The sequence below is a fragment of the Brienomyrus brachyistius genome, chromosome 11, assembly GCF_023856365.1.
Source record: "Brienomyrus brachyistius isolate T26 chromosome 11, BBRACH_0.4, whole genome shotgun sequence".
NCBI lineage: Eukaryota > Metazoa > Chordata > Actinopteri > Osteoglossiformes > Mormyridae > Brienomyrus > Brienomyrus brachyistius.
Window position 1 is genome coordinate 3054972 of NC_064543.1, and position 21078 is coordinate 3076049.

Sequence of the window (21078 nt, forward strand, 5' to 3'; positions counted from 1 at the left end):
TTTAATCACGTACTTTAACTTGTACGGCCACGATTTTTGGTGGTTTCTTTTAAGAGCATTAGTGAGAACGTTTACGTTTATTACTACTGTTCAGGCAATGCTACATAACCTACGTTTTTATATGGCTGTATTACACAACGCCGTTTACAATTGTTTGAAGTGTAATATTTGGTTAGATTATTATAAGATATGTTTTAAAATATAATACAAGGTTTGTTTATGTACTTGTAAGATTTCATGTAATCTTCAAAACGTCATGGTAATATAGCAGGTACCTCAACCACAGTCGACCAGTAGGGGGCAGTGAACGTTGCCAGGTACCTGGACTGGCGATGGTGCTGACAGTCCCCCGTGCTCACAAGCGCGTGCTCCCGTATTCCTCAGCGGAGACACAGTTGAGCGGACCGGCTGTCACTGCGTAAGAAAGAAGTTGCTGGAAAAGGCGGACTGGCTGACGCCGTTTGCGCTCTTCGGTCAGTGAGGCATAAAAGGACGCAGCAGTAACTCGGGAAAAGCCAAGGACCAAGTCTCACACTGAAAGAGGTGGACCTCGGCAGTGAAAGTGGACCAAACATTAAAAACCGACTTGTAAGCAATGCGCTGGCAGCATGGCCAAATGGTTCAAGGAGCACCTGGGATTCAAAACCACCAAAGCGGCACCTCCGGCTCCCCCGAAACCGGACTACAGGCACTGCCACCCCGCTGTGCCAGGTACGCCGGGCTACCAGCAGCCCAGCTCGGGAGCCACCTCTCACTACCCGAGCCCGGCACAACCGGACATCCTAGCTGCGTACAAACTACAGAAGGAGCTGGACTTCGAGGACCCCTACACTGGAGGAGGACACGTCTCCTTCGCGAGCGGCCAGGCTTCACTGGGCTCGCCAGACGGAAAGTACATTTCACCAAAACACCGACTCATTAAGGTGGAAACCATCGAGAAAGGCAACTCTAATCCGGCCAGCGTAGTAACACCGTGTTCATCTCCGTCCCCCGCGACTCTGAAATCTCCCACTTCGCCTCCTGCGGAGCAGGAGAAGGTAAGGCGGCTTCCCAGCGATGTCTTTGTACGCCCCCGAAGAACTGTCAAACATTCAGGAGAAACTTTGTCTTAATTCTCGTCTTTTATTTGTAAACACGAGCTGCGCGCGTTGCTTGGAGAAGCGGTCCGCTGCTTTACTTACAAAGTAAATTATCTAAACTGTACACAAGCAATGAGAAATATGTATTAACAGTCGTCACACGTTTCGTAATGTGGAAATCTGCCAGAATGCTGTCAAAAGATTTCCGGAGCAGTTCTTTGCCGACTTGAATACCATTTATAAACAAACAAACAGATAAATATAAATATCTTAAATCTTCTTAAGTTAGCAAAAATATTGATGCAAGTTCGATTCATTTTGCTGGGAGTTTTTGTGAAATTTGTTTACATCACGTGGCAAAGTGGATTAGTGTGTAACACTTTTGCCTGAAACCTCCAGTGTTGGGGGTTTAAATCCTGACTCCGCTCTGAGTTTTTAGAGTTTTCATGTTCCTCCAGGTACTCTGATTTCCACCTGCTGTCCGAAGACATGCAGTTAGGCTAACTGGAATCTTTATGTAGCTGACCAGTGTAGGGTTGAACGTGTGGGTGTAAGCCTGTATGCGCCCTGTGATGGACTGGCACCCCACACAGTGCCTGTGACTGTACTGCTTGCGGTTTGAACATGGATGAATGGTGAAAAATCACCCTGCAAGTTCAGTAATGTTTCTCTCTGCAACAAAGCACTCAACTTAGATCATTTTTAATTTCAGTATACTCCTTATGTTGATGTATACATTTGACAACCCTGATCCTGGAGTGATGGTGTCCAGCAGGTTTTCTGTCCTACCTGATGAGTTACTATCTGCCTGATATCAGATATGGTTCATTAGAGACCAGGTAGGATGGAAAACCTGCTGGATACCGGCACTCCAGGATCTGGGTTGCCTAGACCCCTGCATTAGGATCTGTGCTGCTTGCCTGTGGTTTCCGCTGCTGGGTGTTGCCCATAGGCCACCAAAAGTCCTTCTAATTGGTGGAGCTCATTGGCTGCTGCCCAGGAATTGACATGGTTTCCATTATACCTGAAATAATGTTGCTTGCTGTTTGTGTTCCATTTGCACCAGCCTTTACTTTCCCATTAATAGTTACTGAGTGAAGCATAGTATTCCAGACAAAATTAAAACACACACACACACACACACACACACACACACACCAGCAGATATTACATGTTTGCTTTGTAAGTCTTCTGATATTGGGCATTTATTTCCTCTTGCATTTGACCATGATGTCAGACTTGTTTTTTTTTTGTAGTAAATGTCACACAACAGCACCTTATTATAAAAGTTATAAAGATTAGGACTAAATTTTTACGTTTTCTTGAAAGACAGGTGATGTGATGATTACATACAATGATCAAATAATTGATCTCAGGTTTCGCATAACAGTTTAAAAACAAGGTGATGAGGATTTGGAGTTACCCAATTGGCCGTAGGTGTCCAAATGTGTATGAATGGTGTGGATCGTGTGCCCCGCAATGGATTGGACTGGATCCTTGGTTGTTCCCTGCCTTGTGCCCGTAGCTTATGGTACAGATTCTGGACTCCCTGTGACCCTGAATAGGACAAGAGGGTACAAAAACTGGATTGATTGATGGATGAAAGTGCCGGTTAGAAAACACACCCTCAAGGAAGAAATCCATCCATCCAAACTCCACACACATGTGACCCAGGCGGAGACTCAAACCTGGGTCCCAGAGGTGTGAGGCAACAGTGCTAACCGCTGCACCACTAGGCCACCCCTCAAGGAATAACAATTGATATCCATATTAAGATAAGTGTTAAGTATATAAAATCTAGGCTTGTTTAAAGACAATTTTGTATTAGGATGTCAAAGGGATAGCATGTATGACATGTCACAATGTTTTAGGCAGAAATGTAAACACATGGATTAGGATGAATTATTTGCATTATGTATAATTCTTTTTGGATGATTGTTCCCATGCTCAGTCAGTATTGGGGTTTTGGCAGAGCTGTGCGCAGTTTCCTAGGAATCACAGGGAACAACACCCGGGGATGAGGGTGAGGCGCAGCAGGACCATTTATCTGGCTTTTCTGCTGGCCAGTTAGACAACATTGTGTGACATTAATTAAGAGCTCTGGAACAGAAGCTACCTGAACACCTAATAAAACCTCCAGCTGTTAGGTGAGAAAGTGGTTGTTTGTGGTGCTTGCCTTTCAGGAGCAGGCGGTTTTAGCAAGCCTGCCTCCAGACTAAGCGCTGATGGCTTCCCTCCTCCTGCTGGTGATGCAAAAACAGCTCACATGGAACAGGTTTTTGTGTTTTTATTCTGGTTGGTTAGCATGGTGAGATGACAGCAGATACAATGGCGGGAGAGTGAGCTTAACGTTTTAGGCTTGAACGTGGTGCTTGGTGATGCATGATGCGGAGCTCTGATTGCAATCAGTGTGAGGAATTTCAAGCAGCTCTCAGGTTTGATGGCACGTTTTCCTGAGCTGTGCTTTTCACCTCCAGGAATACTGCCCGCAACAATTTATTTATTTTTTGGTTTGAGATTCCTAATAGCGTGAGTAATGCTTAGAAATATAAGCCATATATATATATATATATATATATATATATATATATATATATATATATATATATATATATATATATTTTTTTTTTTTTTTTTAAATAAATAATTTTCATACTTCTCCCAATTCATGCCACTGCATTATGCTCATTCTGATTGGTGATGTGCACTCTGGCCTTTTTCATTAGGTACCGCTTTTGTGGTTGAGTTGTGCATTCAAGTTTTTCTACAAACCACTGTTGTACTGAGCTCTTATTTTTGTACTTGTGGCCTTCCTGATGGCTTTAATGAGTAAATAATGCATAACAAGCTGGTTTTGCGTACAGCACTGAGCCTCACTGAATGTTTTGTTGCCTATTGCACTAATCTCTGTACTCTAGATACAGTATTGTTTGAAAATTAGAGCTGCGATGATTGCATCGGTCAACTAAAGGTATCGGTCAATACAGCACCGAACAGCCATTGGCTGAAAGTTAAAAACGAGCTCATCTTTACCGCCAATAATTCCCTTGGAAAGATGACCCGTGCTACTTTGCACACTTGTGTACTAAACAGTAAAAATGTCTGCTGTGAGGAATTATTTTAACGCCAGTGTAAATGACATTAGAAATGCATTTTGCAAACATTGCTCTGCTAAAATTTTATGAGGAGGATCTACTAATAAACATTTCAACACAGCACATTTGATTGCTCACCTTAAGGCGAGACAGTGAAGCATATGAAGAGTTTCTGAAAAAAACAATCCATCCCAATAACTGCAGTATTGTTGTATAACACTAGTCCTCAGTAATGCAGGTGTTTGATAGTAAAAGACAATTCAGTGCGGATACTGCAAAATCAAAATATATTACTCGGAAAATCACGGAGTTTATCACACTTGATGATCAGCCCATCTGTTATAAATGTTTTATATATATATATATATATATATATATATATATATATATATATATATATATATATATATATATATATATATATATCCATCCATTCATTCATTCATCCATTTTCTAAACCGCTTATCCTACTGGGTCGCGGGGGGTCCGGAGCCTATCCCGGAAGCAATGGGCACAAGGCAGGGAACAACCCAGGATGGGGGGCCAGCCCATCGCAGGGCACACTCACACACCATTCACTCACACATGCACACCTACGGGCAATTTAGCAAGTCCAATTAGCCTCAGCATGTTTTTGGACTGTGGGGGGGAAACTCACACAGTGTATATATATACAGCTATAAAATATAGTGCTGAGAGTTGTTGTTTTCTTCATTTTATATTTTTGGAATGTAGATTGTATGTTTATTTTTAAATTAATTTTAAGCAGAATCTCCAAACCAATCGGTATTGGTGTCAGTTTTTGAAATAATCCGCTATTGGTATTGGCCAAAAATTTCCTAGTGAAAATCCCAGGAAGGTTGTTTGGGATGCTAGAAATACCTTATCTCATATCACCAATTACACTGCATAAAAATCGCTCACAATGCACATCTTAACAATTCTAATGTATTATATAATGAACTGAACTGCTGGCCCATGTCTGTGCTGTATGTATTCAGTTGCGTCAACAAGCTATTTGTGCTAACAAACGGTTGTGCTTAATAAACTGACCAATGATTGTTAACTGGTGTTTTATGATAAGGTAAGTATGGAGAAAACACTGTGTGTGCCTAGAGAGGGGATAAAAATGGAATGTAGTGTGAGGATGCAGCACACACTCATTTACAGTTTTATATGTTACTCACACCTTGATACATGGATATTAGGGCTGCACCATATCACACAGGTATAATGGAGATATGAGCACATGCAAAATGCAAAAGTTTGTTTGGACGGCTTTTCTGTACTAAACGGGCGTTTGCTTACGCCTGCAATCTGATAAGCATGTTAGTAGTGCAATTAAAATATTAATGAGAGGTATATGATAATGCCCAAATGTCAGTAATCTGTATAATTTCGGCGTATTCTTGGGTTTATTAAATTTTGCTTGCAGAGCATGCCAAATGCTGCAGTTTGGTATAGCACGGAAGCAATAAGCACTACCGATGAAGAGAGGGACAGCTCAGCAGCCATAATATCTTCTGAAAGAGGAGACATTGTCGATTAAACGTGGTGAAAAAGACGCCAGTGCCGTAGCGATGCTATTTGCGGTTTAAAGTCCGACACATTTATTAAACATAAGTATACGCCGGATTTATACCGATTGCTAACTTTTGGGGATCACGCCTCTCATTAATGTTTTAGGTGCACTACTAATCTGCTTATCAAATTGTGGGTGTAAGTAAACGTCTGTATAGTACCAAAAGCCAGCATCTGGGCAAATTTTTACACCCCATTAGCTGAAGCCCAGACACAGTGAATCCATCCAGCCATTAATTTTTGTTAAGGTTGTAGGGGAACCTGGAGCTTTTACCAGGCAGCACGGCGTTCAAGGCTGAATTACACCCTCAGTGGGATGCCAGTAGTCACTATCAATGCCAATTAAAATTTTTTCCTTTTCTCATTATTATGTGTGCGTAAATACTACACCCTACAGCAGCTGTAAATACTAATAATGTACTTGCGTGCACACGCTGATGCATGTGACCTCTCACTGGCTGTGGGTTTTATTGCTCTCACTTCTTAAGAGTGTACAATACATCTTATGGCAGACGGCATCGGTAGCTTGATTTAATGTCCAATGTGAGATGTGCTGATTAAAAAAAGCCGCTTTACCTGAGGAGGTTTTATGGTGTTACGGTTGAGCTGTGTGAGGTGCAAAAGAGGGGTATGGGGGAGATAGCACAACTAGGAACAACAACAATGTGATTGTCGTGGGTTGAATACACAAGCCTTATTTTATATTATTCATTATTATTCTTAAAATGATTGCCTTATAAGTATAAAAATTATCACACAGTAAATAATCCTTGAATAATGAGCAGTTAATAAGTGATTGCAGTGCATGAAAAAGGATGAATTCTGTTTAAATAAGGCAAAAGCCAAACGGTAGCTGAAGGCTGATTTCAAAGATTTTTTAATTCATTGTTTGTTCTCAGTATAAATATTTTTTATTGGTATGTTTTGGTGTATGGACTGTAGAAAATGTATTGAATAATATTAACTTGATGTGTAATGAGTGAGTCAGTTTCGTCATTTTGCTATACTAATTGAGGCCTGCACATTATAGGTAGTTGTCTCTTCATTGTTCCTTTTTAATTTGTCCATGTAGGAGTATGATTTGACCCTTTTTCAACAAAAAAAAGAGAATGAATTATGGTTTTATCTACGCGCATCAATATTTCCCTGTTGGATAACATAAATAGTGCATCTATGCTTAACAACAATATCGTGATATGTGAAAAGGGGAAAAAAAACACCTCATGAATAAAATGCAAGTTGACTAAATATCCAAGTGTCTGAAATGTAAACAAAAATTTCAAGTATTGAACAATTACGTGGTTCGGGTAAATACATATATTCAAAATAAGACATTGTGTAACGTTATTTTTTTCCATTCTGTTTTATTCCTCTGCTGCACTGTTTCACATGAACTGAAAAAATATAAATTAACTAAATTCGTTTGGAGCCTTGGAAGTGACAAGGAGGGGGAAAATCGATGGTTGAAAAAAACTGAAATGTAAAAAAAAAAAAAAAAAGTATTTCAAGTGTCTACCAGCTAGCTTGTTCAACAGTTCAATATATGGAGTCAAATTACGGCCATATAGCTCTGCAAACATGTGTGCTGTAAACAAATGCATGTTTGACATATATAATTGTATTTTTTTTTCTTATGGCATTAAATGTGAAAGCTCCTTAGCTGTTCTTGAAACAGAACGTGCAAGCAAATGGAATTGTTTGTTTTTTTCCAGATGGTAATGGTATGCCCAGACACCTTGAATTTTCAGCTCAGCACTTGACCTTTATTGTCTTCCAGAAAGAGCAATCACCATGGCTCAATTTTAATCATCGGAAGCTTTCAGTCAGGTCATAATCTCACAGTCTTTCATACCTCTTTCATGCACTCAATTTGTGGAGACTGTTTCTGATCAGTTGTTTTTTTTGTACTCTAGTTTCTGAATTCTCTGGCTTCCTGCATGCCTTTTAATTGCACTCGGAAGTGGGATTCCGAACTGCTGCAAGGTGCTGCTGAACATTGTCGTCTGTTGATTTTGGTGCACTGTCTGTGTTTTGTTGTTTTGTGCTTTTTAATATGTGGCGGAAGCAGTGGTGCTAATTTCTCATAAACTTATGCAGTGAGTTCTTCTTTTGGACATTGAAAAGCAGAACAGGTTTACGTTGTATGCTAATTTTTTTACCATCTTACATTTGTCTTTCTACCCAGTTAAATTCCCCATTTTTCATCTTTGCACAGTTTCTCTCCCTAAGTAGATCTCACATCTGACTTGACTTTCATTGAAACAGGCATTTGTTTCTAAACTGATTTGAAACCATTCTAGGTTTTAGCTTTCGCAAATAGTGATTGTGAGTTGGTCTTGGCTACAGGAGAACCTCCGTAGGCAGGCTTGCTTCATCAGTGATCAAAACAGCTGATGTGATTTTCTATTTGTTTTTGAAGGGACATTTCTGTGTAGTCGGCTTACGAGAGTAACAAGACATGGAGGATTTAATCTTGTTTATTTCCAGTGGAATTGGGGCTCTGGGAAGTGGTTTTCTATGCCTTTGCTTGTTTTAGTCCTGCATTTCTTTCTTTTGATCGAGTTCTACCATAAATTTGGTGAGTAACAATCTTATTGTGGAAGTTGGTTGCACATTGTGGTATGGCAAGGTCTTCTGGAATTGCTGCAGCACCAGAGTAGGAGGTTGGTTCAGAATCTGACAACCACCCTGTTAACACAAAGGGCCAAGGATTCTGCCAAGGTCTGTGCCCTGATAGGGAAATACTTAAGCCGAGCATGAACAGTGCTATATAAGTATTATTTGGTTTTGTATTTTTCTAAATCGGATCTCGTCGTGAGGGGGGCTGAATGGGTCAGTGGGCCGCGGCTCTGTGCCTGTGACTGGAAGATTGCCGGTTCCCAGCCACGGCGGAATAGTCACATGTCCTTGGACCCTTGAACAAGGCCCTTTACCTCACCAGCTCCAGGGGTACTGCATACTGGCTGACTGCATTGCTCTCACCTGCATGTGTGTGTCATAGAGAGCAAGACGGGGTAGGCAAAGGGAAGCATTCCAATGTTCCTGTACTTGTGCAAATGGTAAATAAAGGATTTAGTAATAACAGATTAATAATAATAATCATTTTCCTTGTGGAATTCAGAGTATACTTCAGTAGCATGTTATCCCTTATCAGTTGACAGTCATATAATAAGTACTTAATGTCACTGTGTAGGAAGTCTGAGTACACCTCCCATGACTGGAGGGGTACTGGGTTATGTAATATGGGGAAACATGAAGTTCTAAGCAAAAAACATCCCGCTTTACATAGACTAGTATGGCAATGTGGTATAGATGGCCTGTTCTTCGAATTTAGACCCTGCAGTTTTGCCTTTGACATCCATTTTTTGAGAAATTCATTTTAACTAGCGCTTAACACACACACAAGTTTTATTTTTAAATTTTAGTCTAGCATCAGCATTGGCATTTCAGTTATAGCTGTAAAATATTATTGACTAAAATTGACATTATGGAATGTGAATGTTTTTATAAATGGGAAAAATATTTTTTTGTGTACGTGCTGAATTGGTGGAGCCTATGGGAAATCAAGAAGGAAGAAATCAATGGTATTATTATGACTTTTGCTGTCAGTGTTTAAAGGTCATCAGTGATGCTGGAATAAGGGGCCCCGGACACATTGACTGGAGTGTGAAGTACAACCTGGAGCCCAGGGGCCTCATACATGCTCAGCTTATAGGGACTTGCAGTATAGCCCTACCCTTGTGACCTTGAGTTCTTCTAGAGTATTTGATAAATTTGTCATCATAGTACTGTTCTCATGGATAAGATATGAAAATAACGAATCTGGGGAGAGGGGAAGGATTATCACTATTGTATTCTACCACTATTGTGGCCACGGCATGTTCAGGATGTTGTAGCTGGTTCACGGGTAGAATGCTTGGTTTCTTGCATGAAGAACGCGAGGACCATAGAAACATGCCATGCCTTTCTGACTTTGACCAGGAAGTTGTACAGTGCAACCTTGGATACACTGCGACCTGGTATGATGCGCATTCATAGCTACATGCATGTATACAACACTTTAACCATCATGGAGCCCATATGTGCATGCCATCATTATGTTTTGTGGTCGCTGACTACAAGGTAAAGGTTAAAAATAGTTGCTGTACTTTTATCTCTAATAAAAAAAATAGATAAAAAAAAATAGTTGTACCTGCATTTTAAAATATGTGAAAACATTTCATACATGGTTAACACAAGTGCACATACAGTGTCCATGTGTGTTTCCCTTGTTTTAGTGCTGGTTATGGTATAACCATTGCATTTTATTATAGCTGCGTAGTTCATAAACAGTATTGATTCTGCTGCTGATGGCTTTCTGTACAACCCGGACCTATTTAATACACTAATGTAGAACTGGGTCTTGGTTTCTGCAGCATTACAAGGCTGTACTGTATATAGGACTAAGTATGTAACTGTGACCTACATCCAACGTCTGCATGACTACTTCTGTTATTTGTAAATGTATTTGAATTGCAAAGTTACTGTTATTTTCTTACATAATGGTCTTATTCATGTCATGCAGGAACTCAGGAAGTCTGCTAAGGGGCAGAGACATTTGTCTAGTCTGAATCAGTATTGTTTTTTTCCCCCAATTACTTTAAAAGGACAGTATTATAGTAAAGGGTTTAACTTTCATATTAGAAATATATATCAACACACTGGATCAGTTGAATGATAAATTAAATTTTATGATTATTTATAATTCCCAAGAAAAAAAATACTTTTTTTGTGTAGCTCTTAATCTATGAATCTTCACTGTATCTGACTGTAGCCGTATCTCACTGCCAGCAGGCTGTGACAGCTGTTAGTACAACTCCTGACTCAGTAAAGTGCTTTCCTGTGGGGCGCCGGAACGATAGGAAGGCAGTGGTGCCCTGAGGTTTTTGGCCACCCCAGGCACATATGCGGGTGCTGTGGAGGGCTGTGGTATTTCTGACAGCTTCTGTGGTGAAAACCTAGCATGGTATGGATCCACCCATGAGTGCAACTTTGAATCATGTGTGGAACTAGTAGTAGTAGTAGTCTTCAGCTCCCTGTAGTTGTCTCCAGATTATGGAATGTTTCTTCTAAACATCAAAATTATAACATTGTGGTTGTTCTTTTGTCTGAAGTATTTTTGCATGTTATTCTTAAAATGTCTTTGACAGGCAAAAGTTACATAAATACGAAGAACTGAAATAAAGAAGACAGAGGCTATGTGCAAAAATTTAAGAATATGTAAACTTGCAAATGAAAGGCAACCTGAGGAGTGAAAAAGTGTGGCTCAGTAGGTATCTCTGGTGCCTGACACCTTCAGGGTCTGGGTTTCTAATTCCCTGTATGCTCTGTTTTACTCTTGCAAAATAGGTTAGTAGTCTTAGCAGACTAGGTACTATTATGAATGCTAATTAGGTTAGTAGACTTGTGCCCTCCAGGCCCATCATGACCCTGACCTGTTTAAGTGGCTGAAAGATGGATGGATGGAGTTTAAGCAATTTGTTGCTAATTCGTTGTTGTTGCAGCTGAGCATGTATTACTCAAAACTGGACATTTTTCTCCTCATGATAGCAGATGAGATGGATTTTCAGATCAGCGAAAACTGAAAGGATTAGTCACCATTTAGGAGTTAAAAAAACACAAGGTTGCTAGCTAACACCAGTCAGTTTGGATAACACTGATGCAAAATATTTCCAAAAGTGAGTGGTATGTAGATAGACCCAAAACATAAATATACCTGCTGAAATTGCGGTTCATGATGAAATGTGCTTTTGGATGACGCAGCACAGGTTTTACAAACAAGACAATTTTTTAGAGACTAATGTCCGCTTGTGTCTTTCCTCTCCTTCTATAGTTCCATTCTTTTTAGGTTTCTTATAGAGATCAGCAGTAGTGAAATCTGTACCCATGCCCATAATATTCATGTCCTTTTTTTGTACCTGTCCTGACTTTGTGCGAAGCACCTCATCTTTTAGTTAGATTGCTGGAAGCTGCAGAAGCACCGAACTGCCAGTTACTCGGATAAGTTCAGTTCTTGCTTTAAACACACTAAGATGAGTAGCTTCATTGTTTAAGGATGTGGCATGTTAGAATGGACAAATGGGTTACATAGGCAGATCATTGTCATCTTTGTTGGCCATTTCAGAATTAAGGAAGTGCTCCCTTCCTGACAGGAAGTGTTCACAATGTGTTGACATTCCCTTTTCATCAGGCAAATGAGGGCTTGCCCCCAGGAATCTCGGGCACACTTTTTTGTTATTGCTTTCTTTGTTTGATATCGATGATAAAATCAGAGTAGAAGGCAGATATTTTTGTAATTTTTTTGAGCCTGTGCTGGTATGATCAGTCTGACACGTCCTGTTTAAAGAAACCCTTTGGTTGGGGAGCTAGGAATAATCCTTCCCCTCCCCCCAGATTCAACCATTGTGCTCTGTTGTAAAAGCATGTCTCTCCACTGGGCCTCGGGCTACTTACACATAATTACATTGTGTGTGTGTGTGTGTGTGTGTGTGTGTGTGTGTGGGGGGGGGGGGTTGATTACGCTAGGCATTTTTTTTTAATGGTACCCACCTGTTCTCTTTATAGCCTGTCATAGAACAGAGATGTCAGTACAGAGAAGTGTTTGTGTGTGTTTACACACACTGACACTCTCCCTCTTCATTCAGTGACGTGTTTGGGTTGGGTTTTGTCATGTGTATCTTCAAGTGATTCATTTTCAGGGTATGTTGTGCATCAAGACAAACGCGCAATCTGGCATGTAAGTAACGCCTCCGAGGTGTTATGCTCTGTTGCTCTTGCCAGCACGAACTGCCAGCAGAGGTATGTGTGGCTGTTGGCAGTGTCAGGGAGCAGGGCCAGTAAGTCCTGGGTAACAGTCAGTGAGGAGGCATTTGAAAAGGGCACGTTCTGCTGGCTACTCCGCAGCACTCGCTGGCCCTGTAGGGATGCTGTCTGTGTGTACACTAAGGCTATGTTAGCCTGGGAATGAGTACTGAGTACCAGATTGGGAAATGCAAAGAAACACCATTCTTTGCATGCTTTCTGTGTATATTGTGACCAGAAAAATATAGAGTTATGACAGGCTTGGGAAATTACCTGCCTTGTACCCATACCTTCCGGAATGGATCGGCTCTGGACTCCTGCAGCCCCACATAGCAGAAGCAGGTATGGAAAATGGATGGATGGACAGGCTTTGATCTCACTATTGGCTATAGGTAGGACAGCAATGAAAGGGAGGAAAAGATCAAATAAGTCTGCAAAAAGGAGTGTGTGACACAGGGGTCGTTGTGGTCCCCGGAAGCACAGTAGCTTACGATATAGTTCTTCTGTGTGGTGTGTCAGTGTGTGGGTGCAGTGTGTTGTGTCTGTGCGTTTTGCTGTGTCACATGGGGCAATAGTATGTCCCGGTGGGTGGGGCCAGTCCTATATGCCGGACACCGAGGGACACAGGTTGCTGGAGCCTGGAACACGCTGGATAAGGGAGGCTCAGTGGATAGCCAACAGTGGGTACTGTTTGATTTCTTTTGAGTCTCTTTGTTTGCACAGTACATAGTTACATCACTTGGAGTTGGACTGAGCACTTAATAAACATCCCCATAGAATTGCTATTGTGGCTCTGGCATCATTTTTGTGCATTTTTCTCTTGATGTTTCAGGGATGCGTTTTGATGAGATGGTGACACAGCTATATGCGTTCGTGGCAGTGTATGTCTTTCACTTTAGAAATTCAGTCAGCTACCAAAACCATTCTTTTCATGAAGCCACCTAGTCTTTAAAATAGTAAAAATGTACGCGAATGGAAAAACATGGCTTGATTGTATAAGAGCAAGCGTGTGTCAGTAAAAAAGGTGAAAGGGGAGATTCTCAGGTTTGTTATGGAAACCTTTTATTTTTGCGCTTTAATAAAAGACCCCAGCAACTCCCAGTAACTCCCAAAAATGAGCTGATGATGGGGTGGGGTTTTATGCAGATGTGGTCCAGATTTTTGTATGTAACAAACACTCCTGTACTCCACCCAATCCCAAGTCTATATAGAAATATATTAGTATTTCAAATTTTGAATCATTAGTCTATAAGACTACATAATTATAATTTCAAGTAGGCCTGCTCAGACTTTAGACTGGTAATGTATATAATGCTCCGCAGTTCTCCTCTTTCATGTTGTGTCAAGCAGTGTTTTTGAATTGACTGGTGTAAAACGAAAGCATTCTTGCTGCGTAATTAAAAAAGGCTGTGTTTTGAAAGCAAATTCAGTCAATAATAATCAATGAGGGCTGATGACTCTGATCACCCAGAACCTGACTGTTGTGCCTAACCCATCCCACACGTGTGTAGACAAACAGATCTTACAAGTGTTTGGGGAAGGGTCTTCAGGGAGCTCAAAAGATGAAGTCAATGTAAAATATCTAAAAAGTACAGTCTCCCCAGGAAGCAAATAAGACAACGTATCTACTGTAAGATACGTGTGATATCAGTTCATTGCAGTTTTGATAATACCAGAAATGGTGCAGGTTTCAGCTTACTGTGGGGGGAGAAGCCCAACATTGCTGGTAATACCGATTCATGATGTTTGCCAGTATGGTATCTGTTCAGAGCTACAGTACAACCGGAGAGCTAAAATACTTTCAGGTTTAAATGGACTCCTTTCAAAATCTGCTTCACTTGGTCATTTTCCAACATTGCCCCCCCCCCCCCCCCCCCATATTAGCTTCTAGATTTGGCCTTGAGTGCCCAGTAGAGAGGCTCTTCATAATGGTAAAAGCTAAAGCTGACAGATTAATTTACCCCGAAGAAAACAGAAATGCTTTCCTAGTTGTATAGAAGTGTGTTTATGTTCTTCGTTTGTTTTAGCTTTAGATCCCAAATGATATATTGTCAAAAAATAAATACAAAATAAGAGCCGGCAAAAGGAAAGAAATGCATTACCTACATTCCACGATTCTTTGTTACATCCATGGTAATCACAGAAAGCCAGCAGGCCCCTGTATTTTGCTTGTCACCATTGCAAGGTCGTCCAAGGACAGCCTACTTATGTGGAGGAAGGGATAGTCCAGAGTCAGCATAGGTATTCATCTTGTATGTAGAATTTGTGCTCTAAATTAACTAAAAAAACTTATGCAGAGATTTGGGGTGAAGGAGACTCCATCTGTAAAGAAAATGATTTCTTCTTAAATCAGAGTGGGATACCCTTAATTTCTTCAGATGATCAGGTGCCTTTGGAAGCCAATGAGGATTCCTGATTATTCAAAGGCTGTCTTTCAGCGTCGCGTCAGAACATCAATGATGGTTGTCATCTGTTTGCTGACAGCAGTTTCTTTATTAAACAGCAACTGAATAGCGGCTGTAGGAAGGTGTGATGGAACCACTTATTGCTGTTGTGCTACTGCCTCTGCAGTTATCACAGGTTATCTTTCGCCCCAAATTCCATAAATGTCACATTTTCACCCAGCTTGTGTGTCTTCTCCCCCTTCGTCTTTTGACTGGGGCCATAAATGACGGGGCGACACTGACCCCCTTCAGCTCAGGAACCTCTGTGGCTTTCTTTAACGGCTGAAGCCTTTGTGAACCGCTTAATCTTTATTTATTGAATCTTCCCTGTCACCTCTCAGCACATAAATAGCCCCAGATTCGGTGGCCATAAGCTCTACACTGTCCCCATGGTTTATTTAATTTTGTTTTATTTTGTTGTTTATATGTCGTTTAAGGTGAGGTTTATGAAGTTCCTGCCGCTGGCCATCCCTTAGTCTATAGAGTGCAGATATATGGGTGGGAAAATCCATCCATCCATCCATCCATCTGCCCTCACTCGGAGGGGCTGGATACTGTACCAGGCAGTACATGCAACACATACACACTCACTCATACAGCTGTACACTATAGGGAAATTTAGAGGAAACGGTTAGTCTAACTGATTGTGTTTTGATCGTTGGAGGAAACCAGAGAACCTAGAAGAAGGATGCATCACATCGGGAGAGCATGCTTCTCCACACAGCCTCTCACTGGAGGTGGTATGGAACCCCAAGTGGCAGAGGTGTGATCGACTGTGCCATGCAGTATTATCCAGTATTATTGAAGTTTGTGCAGTGCTGCCCCGATAACAGTTTGTTCTAGGAATGGTTACCAAATGTTTATAGTTAAAGAATGGAAACTTTCAAAGTGTCCAGTTTTTCTGATGTTTCCAGAACTTTGTTCCGCTACTACAGCTAAGACTAATAATATATAAATAAACTATAATATAGGGTAGGGCAGTGGGTGACACCATTGCCTTACAGCTCTGAGGTCATGGGTTCAAGGTTGGATGCCACATTCACAGCATACACATATGGCACTTTTATAAAACAATATTTTATTATAAATGTTCATGTAATAGTTATCATGCTGACATTGACAGAACCTTTGTTAAATTATAAAAAGTGGAAATAACATTACGTTAACATTCTCTGCCAACTTTAAGATGACTTTCACATAGTAATGGCTCTGTGGAGTGTGCGTGTATATGAAAGGTAAGGATCATGCACTGATTACAGTGCATTGCTGCACTCACCTCACGACTGACCACCTCAGGGATGAGAACCTGAGTGCAGCCATGCAGCAGGCGATACCTCAGCACCACACTAGTCTGAACAGGCCAGTATGAGGTTTTTTCCAGTGGCTGGAGTACCAATTCTGCCACCAACCCCCAAGTTATTCCCTGTGAGTTGGAGGACCTCGTTATAGGGCTGGATGTAGATTAACGTCATACCCAGCAGTTACAGGTTAATGGCCTTGCTCAAGAGCCCAATGGAGTAGAATTACTCTGGCATTCATGGAACTTGAACCAGCAACCTTCTAGTTACTGGTACAGATCCCTAGCCTCAGAGCCACCACTCCATATGTGTGTATGGATTAGGTTTATATTACTTTGTGGGAACCAAATGTCCCCCATAATTTAATGAAAACCAGTTTTTTTTTTTACGTTGTGGGGACCATTTTTCAGGTCTCCACAAAGATCTGTGAATGCAATCAAAAAAGTGAAACCGCCAAAAGTCTTTGGTTAAGGTTAGGGTTGGGTAGGGGTTAAGGTTGTCATGTTGGGATTAGAGTTTTCCCTTGGGATTAGAGTCCCTAAAAAAATAATTACAAACCTGTGTGTGTGTGTTTATATAATTGTACATTTCTTTTTTAAGTGGTGCAGTGGACAGATGTTGCATGTTACGAGTCATGGTTTGTGGTATATCACTTTCATTTGCTTTAAGTATTAAGTAGAATGGAACTGAAGTCCAAAACCTCAGTGATGAATACTCTGTAGCAGTTAACCGTTTATCTACAGCGGTCATCTTGACGTTTGTTTTGTTTGCCTTCAAAACATGTCATTCATCTTCCTTTTGCTTAAAAAATCATTACGAAGTATTCGAGTGTTCACTGGGTGATGAGGCTTCAAGGGGGGGTGTTCATCAGTGTTCTTTGCTGAAACTATGAACGTTTCTAGTCCTTGCCTAGTCTCTTTTTAACGGGCAACAAAAGAACAGCGGCCTACTCCACATCTCACCTTAGGGATGAGTGCAATAGTTAAAGGACTGGACCAGCTAACCAGCTGAGATTTCGGTCTCAGACTGGGCTTTGCTGTTGTAAAATTTGAATCCGTCTATTTAAAAAGGATTCAAATTGTTATTGCGGAAGTCCTTGTCCAGTTCTGTTTGTTCCACAGAACCACTTTACACAGCCATCCCAGCCTAAGGAGGTTCCAAGGACATCGATGTTGCTTGCTATGAAGAATGATGACCGTGGAAGACATTTACAGAGCTTTTCGAAAATCTCAGATCAGAAATTGCTTTTATAATGCAAATGAACTCAATTTCTGTTTTGGATAAGTAGTTTCCTGTATCTCTTCACTAGTATCTCATAAAATGTTTATTTTGAAATGATAATGAAAGCATATTTATTCAAGAAGTAGAGGCATTCAAAATAATAATAAAAAACTTTTGTAACTTGTTTTTGATACCTCTTGTGTCTTAGTTCCCCACCATGACTGAATTTACTTGTGTTAGAAGATGTAGACAAATTATATTGCCATACAAGATGCTATTAATACATAGGTTTACAGGAACTCTGATCCTGACTGAGCTCAGTCACTGGCTTCTCAGTGTCAGCAGGTGCTTCGTGGTTGTGAGAAAGGGAGAGTCGGGTGATGGGAGATATTTTATATTTATTATTTCCACCTGCACTTTCTTCTTCATGATGTGCAGATTGGCTCCATTCTGATTTGTTTTACCCCCTATAACCCAGATACTAATCGGCGTCAGTCACAAAGCCTGTAATCTTCTGTGAAATCATCTCCCTTGTTCAGCCCTGCTGCATCAGACCCATATTTGTTCATTTGATTTCTTTGTCCCTCTTTGTTTTTGAACTCATTAATTCTGTTTGTGTCATCTTAGCCCAATCCCTCACCATCTTCATCTCTGGAATGTTAAAATTTTGTGATGAACCTGGTTCTTTCTGCCAAGTTAAGGCAGCGTGTGGCTCAGTGGGCTAAGCCTGTGTGCCTGTAATCAGAAGGTCACCGGTTCAAACCTAGCCTCAAATGAACTGTGGGTCCTTGAGCGAAGCCCTTAACCCCCTGGGCGCCGCTATGGGCGCCTGCCCTTTGCAGACAACTTATTCTACAAAAAGGGGAGTTGAGGGAGGTATAAAGACAATTTCCCCAAGGGGATCAATAAAGTATCTATTATTACTATTATTATTACTATTATTCTGTCAGGCAGCTATGTTTGTGGTCCCAAGTAGAAATGCTCACATGGCGCTTATGACTGAGCTGTGGTCATTTATACCAGTGCCTGGTAATTGAAGTATTGTTGGCTGCTGAACAGCCGGTTTGAACATATCTGTAGGTTTAATGGGATGTCCACATCCTGGTGCTCAAACACGATTGATCGTCAGTGGAATTGCAGCAATAATGTTCTAGGTGATCAGTAATAGCACCTCCTGTCTGGAACCTCCTTATCCCGAGCTCTCAGTCATCATATTCTGTGGTAATGGGGTCCTGCTCCCATTGACATCCATTTAAGCCCTGAAGAAATCCATTGCAATCAGCTGTGTGGGCAACTGTCATGGAGATTGGAGGAAAACACACAACGCACATTGTACTTCACGTAGCAGAAAAGTACACGACCCACACAGCACTACACCTAGCACATGCTGTACACTTCATTTAGTGAAACATGATTAAAAATATTTAAATATTGCCTTTTGAGTTCTAGCATAAAACAAGATTAGTTACTCAAAGGATGCTTAGAAAATAGAACATATATGTATTAAATCAATAAGGCTTTATTTGATTTAAGTGGACAATTCATTGTTCTTCTATTATTGTTATCCTATTTTTTTCTTACAAATTTGTTTTTCACAAAAAAATATACCTTTATGTTGTATTTCTTTTCTTTCTGTCTTTTTCAATTTATTGTTTTGCTGAATTGGGTCATTTCCGTGGAACAGAATGGGCTCAGAGGCAGGGGATAAATTACGTGACTTCCAGGCAGCGACGGCTGGAGATGTGGTGTTGTTGCGGCCACAATGTGTCACTTCCAGAGCTCCACCCCTCTGGCGGTGTGTGGAACTCAGTCCGTCCAACAAATGTGTTTGTTCATTCGGCGCTCTGCGATAGGCATTTTCAGAGTATTTATGGCATAAAAAAAAAACACACACTGCTAACTGTTTACCCTGGATCTCATCCCTGTCTGTCACAGAACTCACACAAGAGCAAACTTACAATTACAGTGCGCTAAAATGAGCGGTTAGCCAGGAAACGTAGGGGAAAAAGTGCAAACATTAGAAATTTAACTGAACATGAATTCATCTGAAATTGCGGTTTTAAGCAAAGCTAATCCATCTGTTGCACATGAGGTCAGTTTAAACACATGCTGCATGCCTTTGCTTTTTAAGGTTGAAGTGGCCGTGTTTCCTGCACATTCTCTGATTTGCAACAAACTTAAACACGGAAGAGAAATAAAAGGGTGGCACTTTTTTCCACACGTTAATATAACAATTCATTCATGCCCCCCCAGCCCCTCCTTGGCTGGGTTTTATGTCTGCAGGGTAGGGCTAAAGGTAGTGTAGCACTTGATGTACTAGCCAGTGCATCAGTGTGTCTGTTGTGCAAGGTGTTAGCTGTTGTCATGGTGCGCAGGAGTGGGAGGCACAGCCTTTGGTGCATTTTGGGAGCAATGGGAAGCAGGTGTCATGCAGTGAGAGTAGCATGATTAAAGACAGGCCTGTGCCCACGCCGATGCGTCTGCTCAGCCGGTGATGAAACATTGTCCTTTCCTGGCAAGGTATGACTCATCATGGGATCTGCGTCCTGCTTTCTCATCCCTTATTGGAAGTCCCAGTTGAAACCAGTAAGCTCTGCTGATTGGCTCATACCAATCATTCCTTGATCTTACTGCTGGCGGGCCATCGCCAGCACACAATAAATCAAAGCGGTAGAAAGTTTGAACTCTATGAAAACCCATTTGAAAGGCAATTTTCTACTGGAATTATCACTGGGGTCAGCTGAAAAGGCTAGTGATTGTCTCTCTGGTTTCTGAGGTGATGCTTTACTCACCGGGGCAATTTGCTTGCCTGTTCGGGGCCCTGCACTGAAGATGGTGTGCACTACTATCTGACTTGTTAGTTGCATAAATGACAAGGATCTTTCTTGTATTTCTGGCCCACAGTAATAGCCCTGGTAATTGTTTTTTTGCCTGCAACATCAGCTTCACTGGTCCGTCTGTTTCCCTGGACACTTGACAGACTGACTGATGATGCCAAGTTGCTTCCACTCTGCTTGTTGGTCTCTGCGGTCCGGGCAAGTCCATCTGGTAATCTCTGAGAAACGACATAAGTTGGGGCGTTTTCACTGCTTCTTTGTAACCAATCCAAATCCCTGCTGCAAATGTGTATGCTGTTTCCTCAGTACCATGACAGGGACTGGTGTTGTGGCTTTTTCTTGTGGTGTCAGATGCATGGTCCTTTTGCATCAGCAGTGCCATGTTTGAGGTCTTAGTTTTCCCAAACCTGAGTGTTCAGCACAGATTTCATAATTAAAACACTCAGGTTTTGTGTAGTGTTAACAGTACCTTCCATATTCCGCTAATTGAACAGCCCTGGTAAGCATGACTTGCTAGCATGAGCTGGGCATGGTGTTAAAAAGAGATCCAGGTTTTGGTTTTCCTTATGGAGAGAGATTATAATTCCAGTAGGAACGTCTGTGCCGCCTGATCCAAAGGCTTCCATTTCCACTAGAGCTGCGCTCAAATTAAGAGGGTAACCCTACCATTAGCTCTGGTTCAT

The 21078-nt window shown here is 41.2% G+C and overlaps 1 protein-coding gene across 3 annotated transcripts in view; it reads left to right on the forward strand.

Moving 5' to 3' along the window:
- Positions 1–202: 202 nt before the first annotated feature.
- LOC125704091 (SH2 domain-containing adapter protein F-like) overlaps positions 203–21078 on the forward strand; it is an 87649-nt gene continuing 66773 nt past the window's right edge. The window contains exon 1 of one of the 3 annotated variants that reach the window (XM_048969412.1): positions 203–1037. In XM_048969412.1, coding sequence (XP_048825369.1) covers positions 609–1037 — 429 coding nt within the window. In that variant the 5' untranslated portion in view covers positions 203–608. The remainder of the gene's footprint in view (positions 1038–21078) is intronic. The other 2 variants (XM_048969410.1, XM_048969411.1) reach the window with 2 other exon arrangements.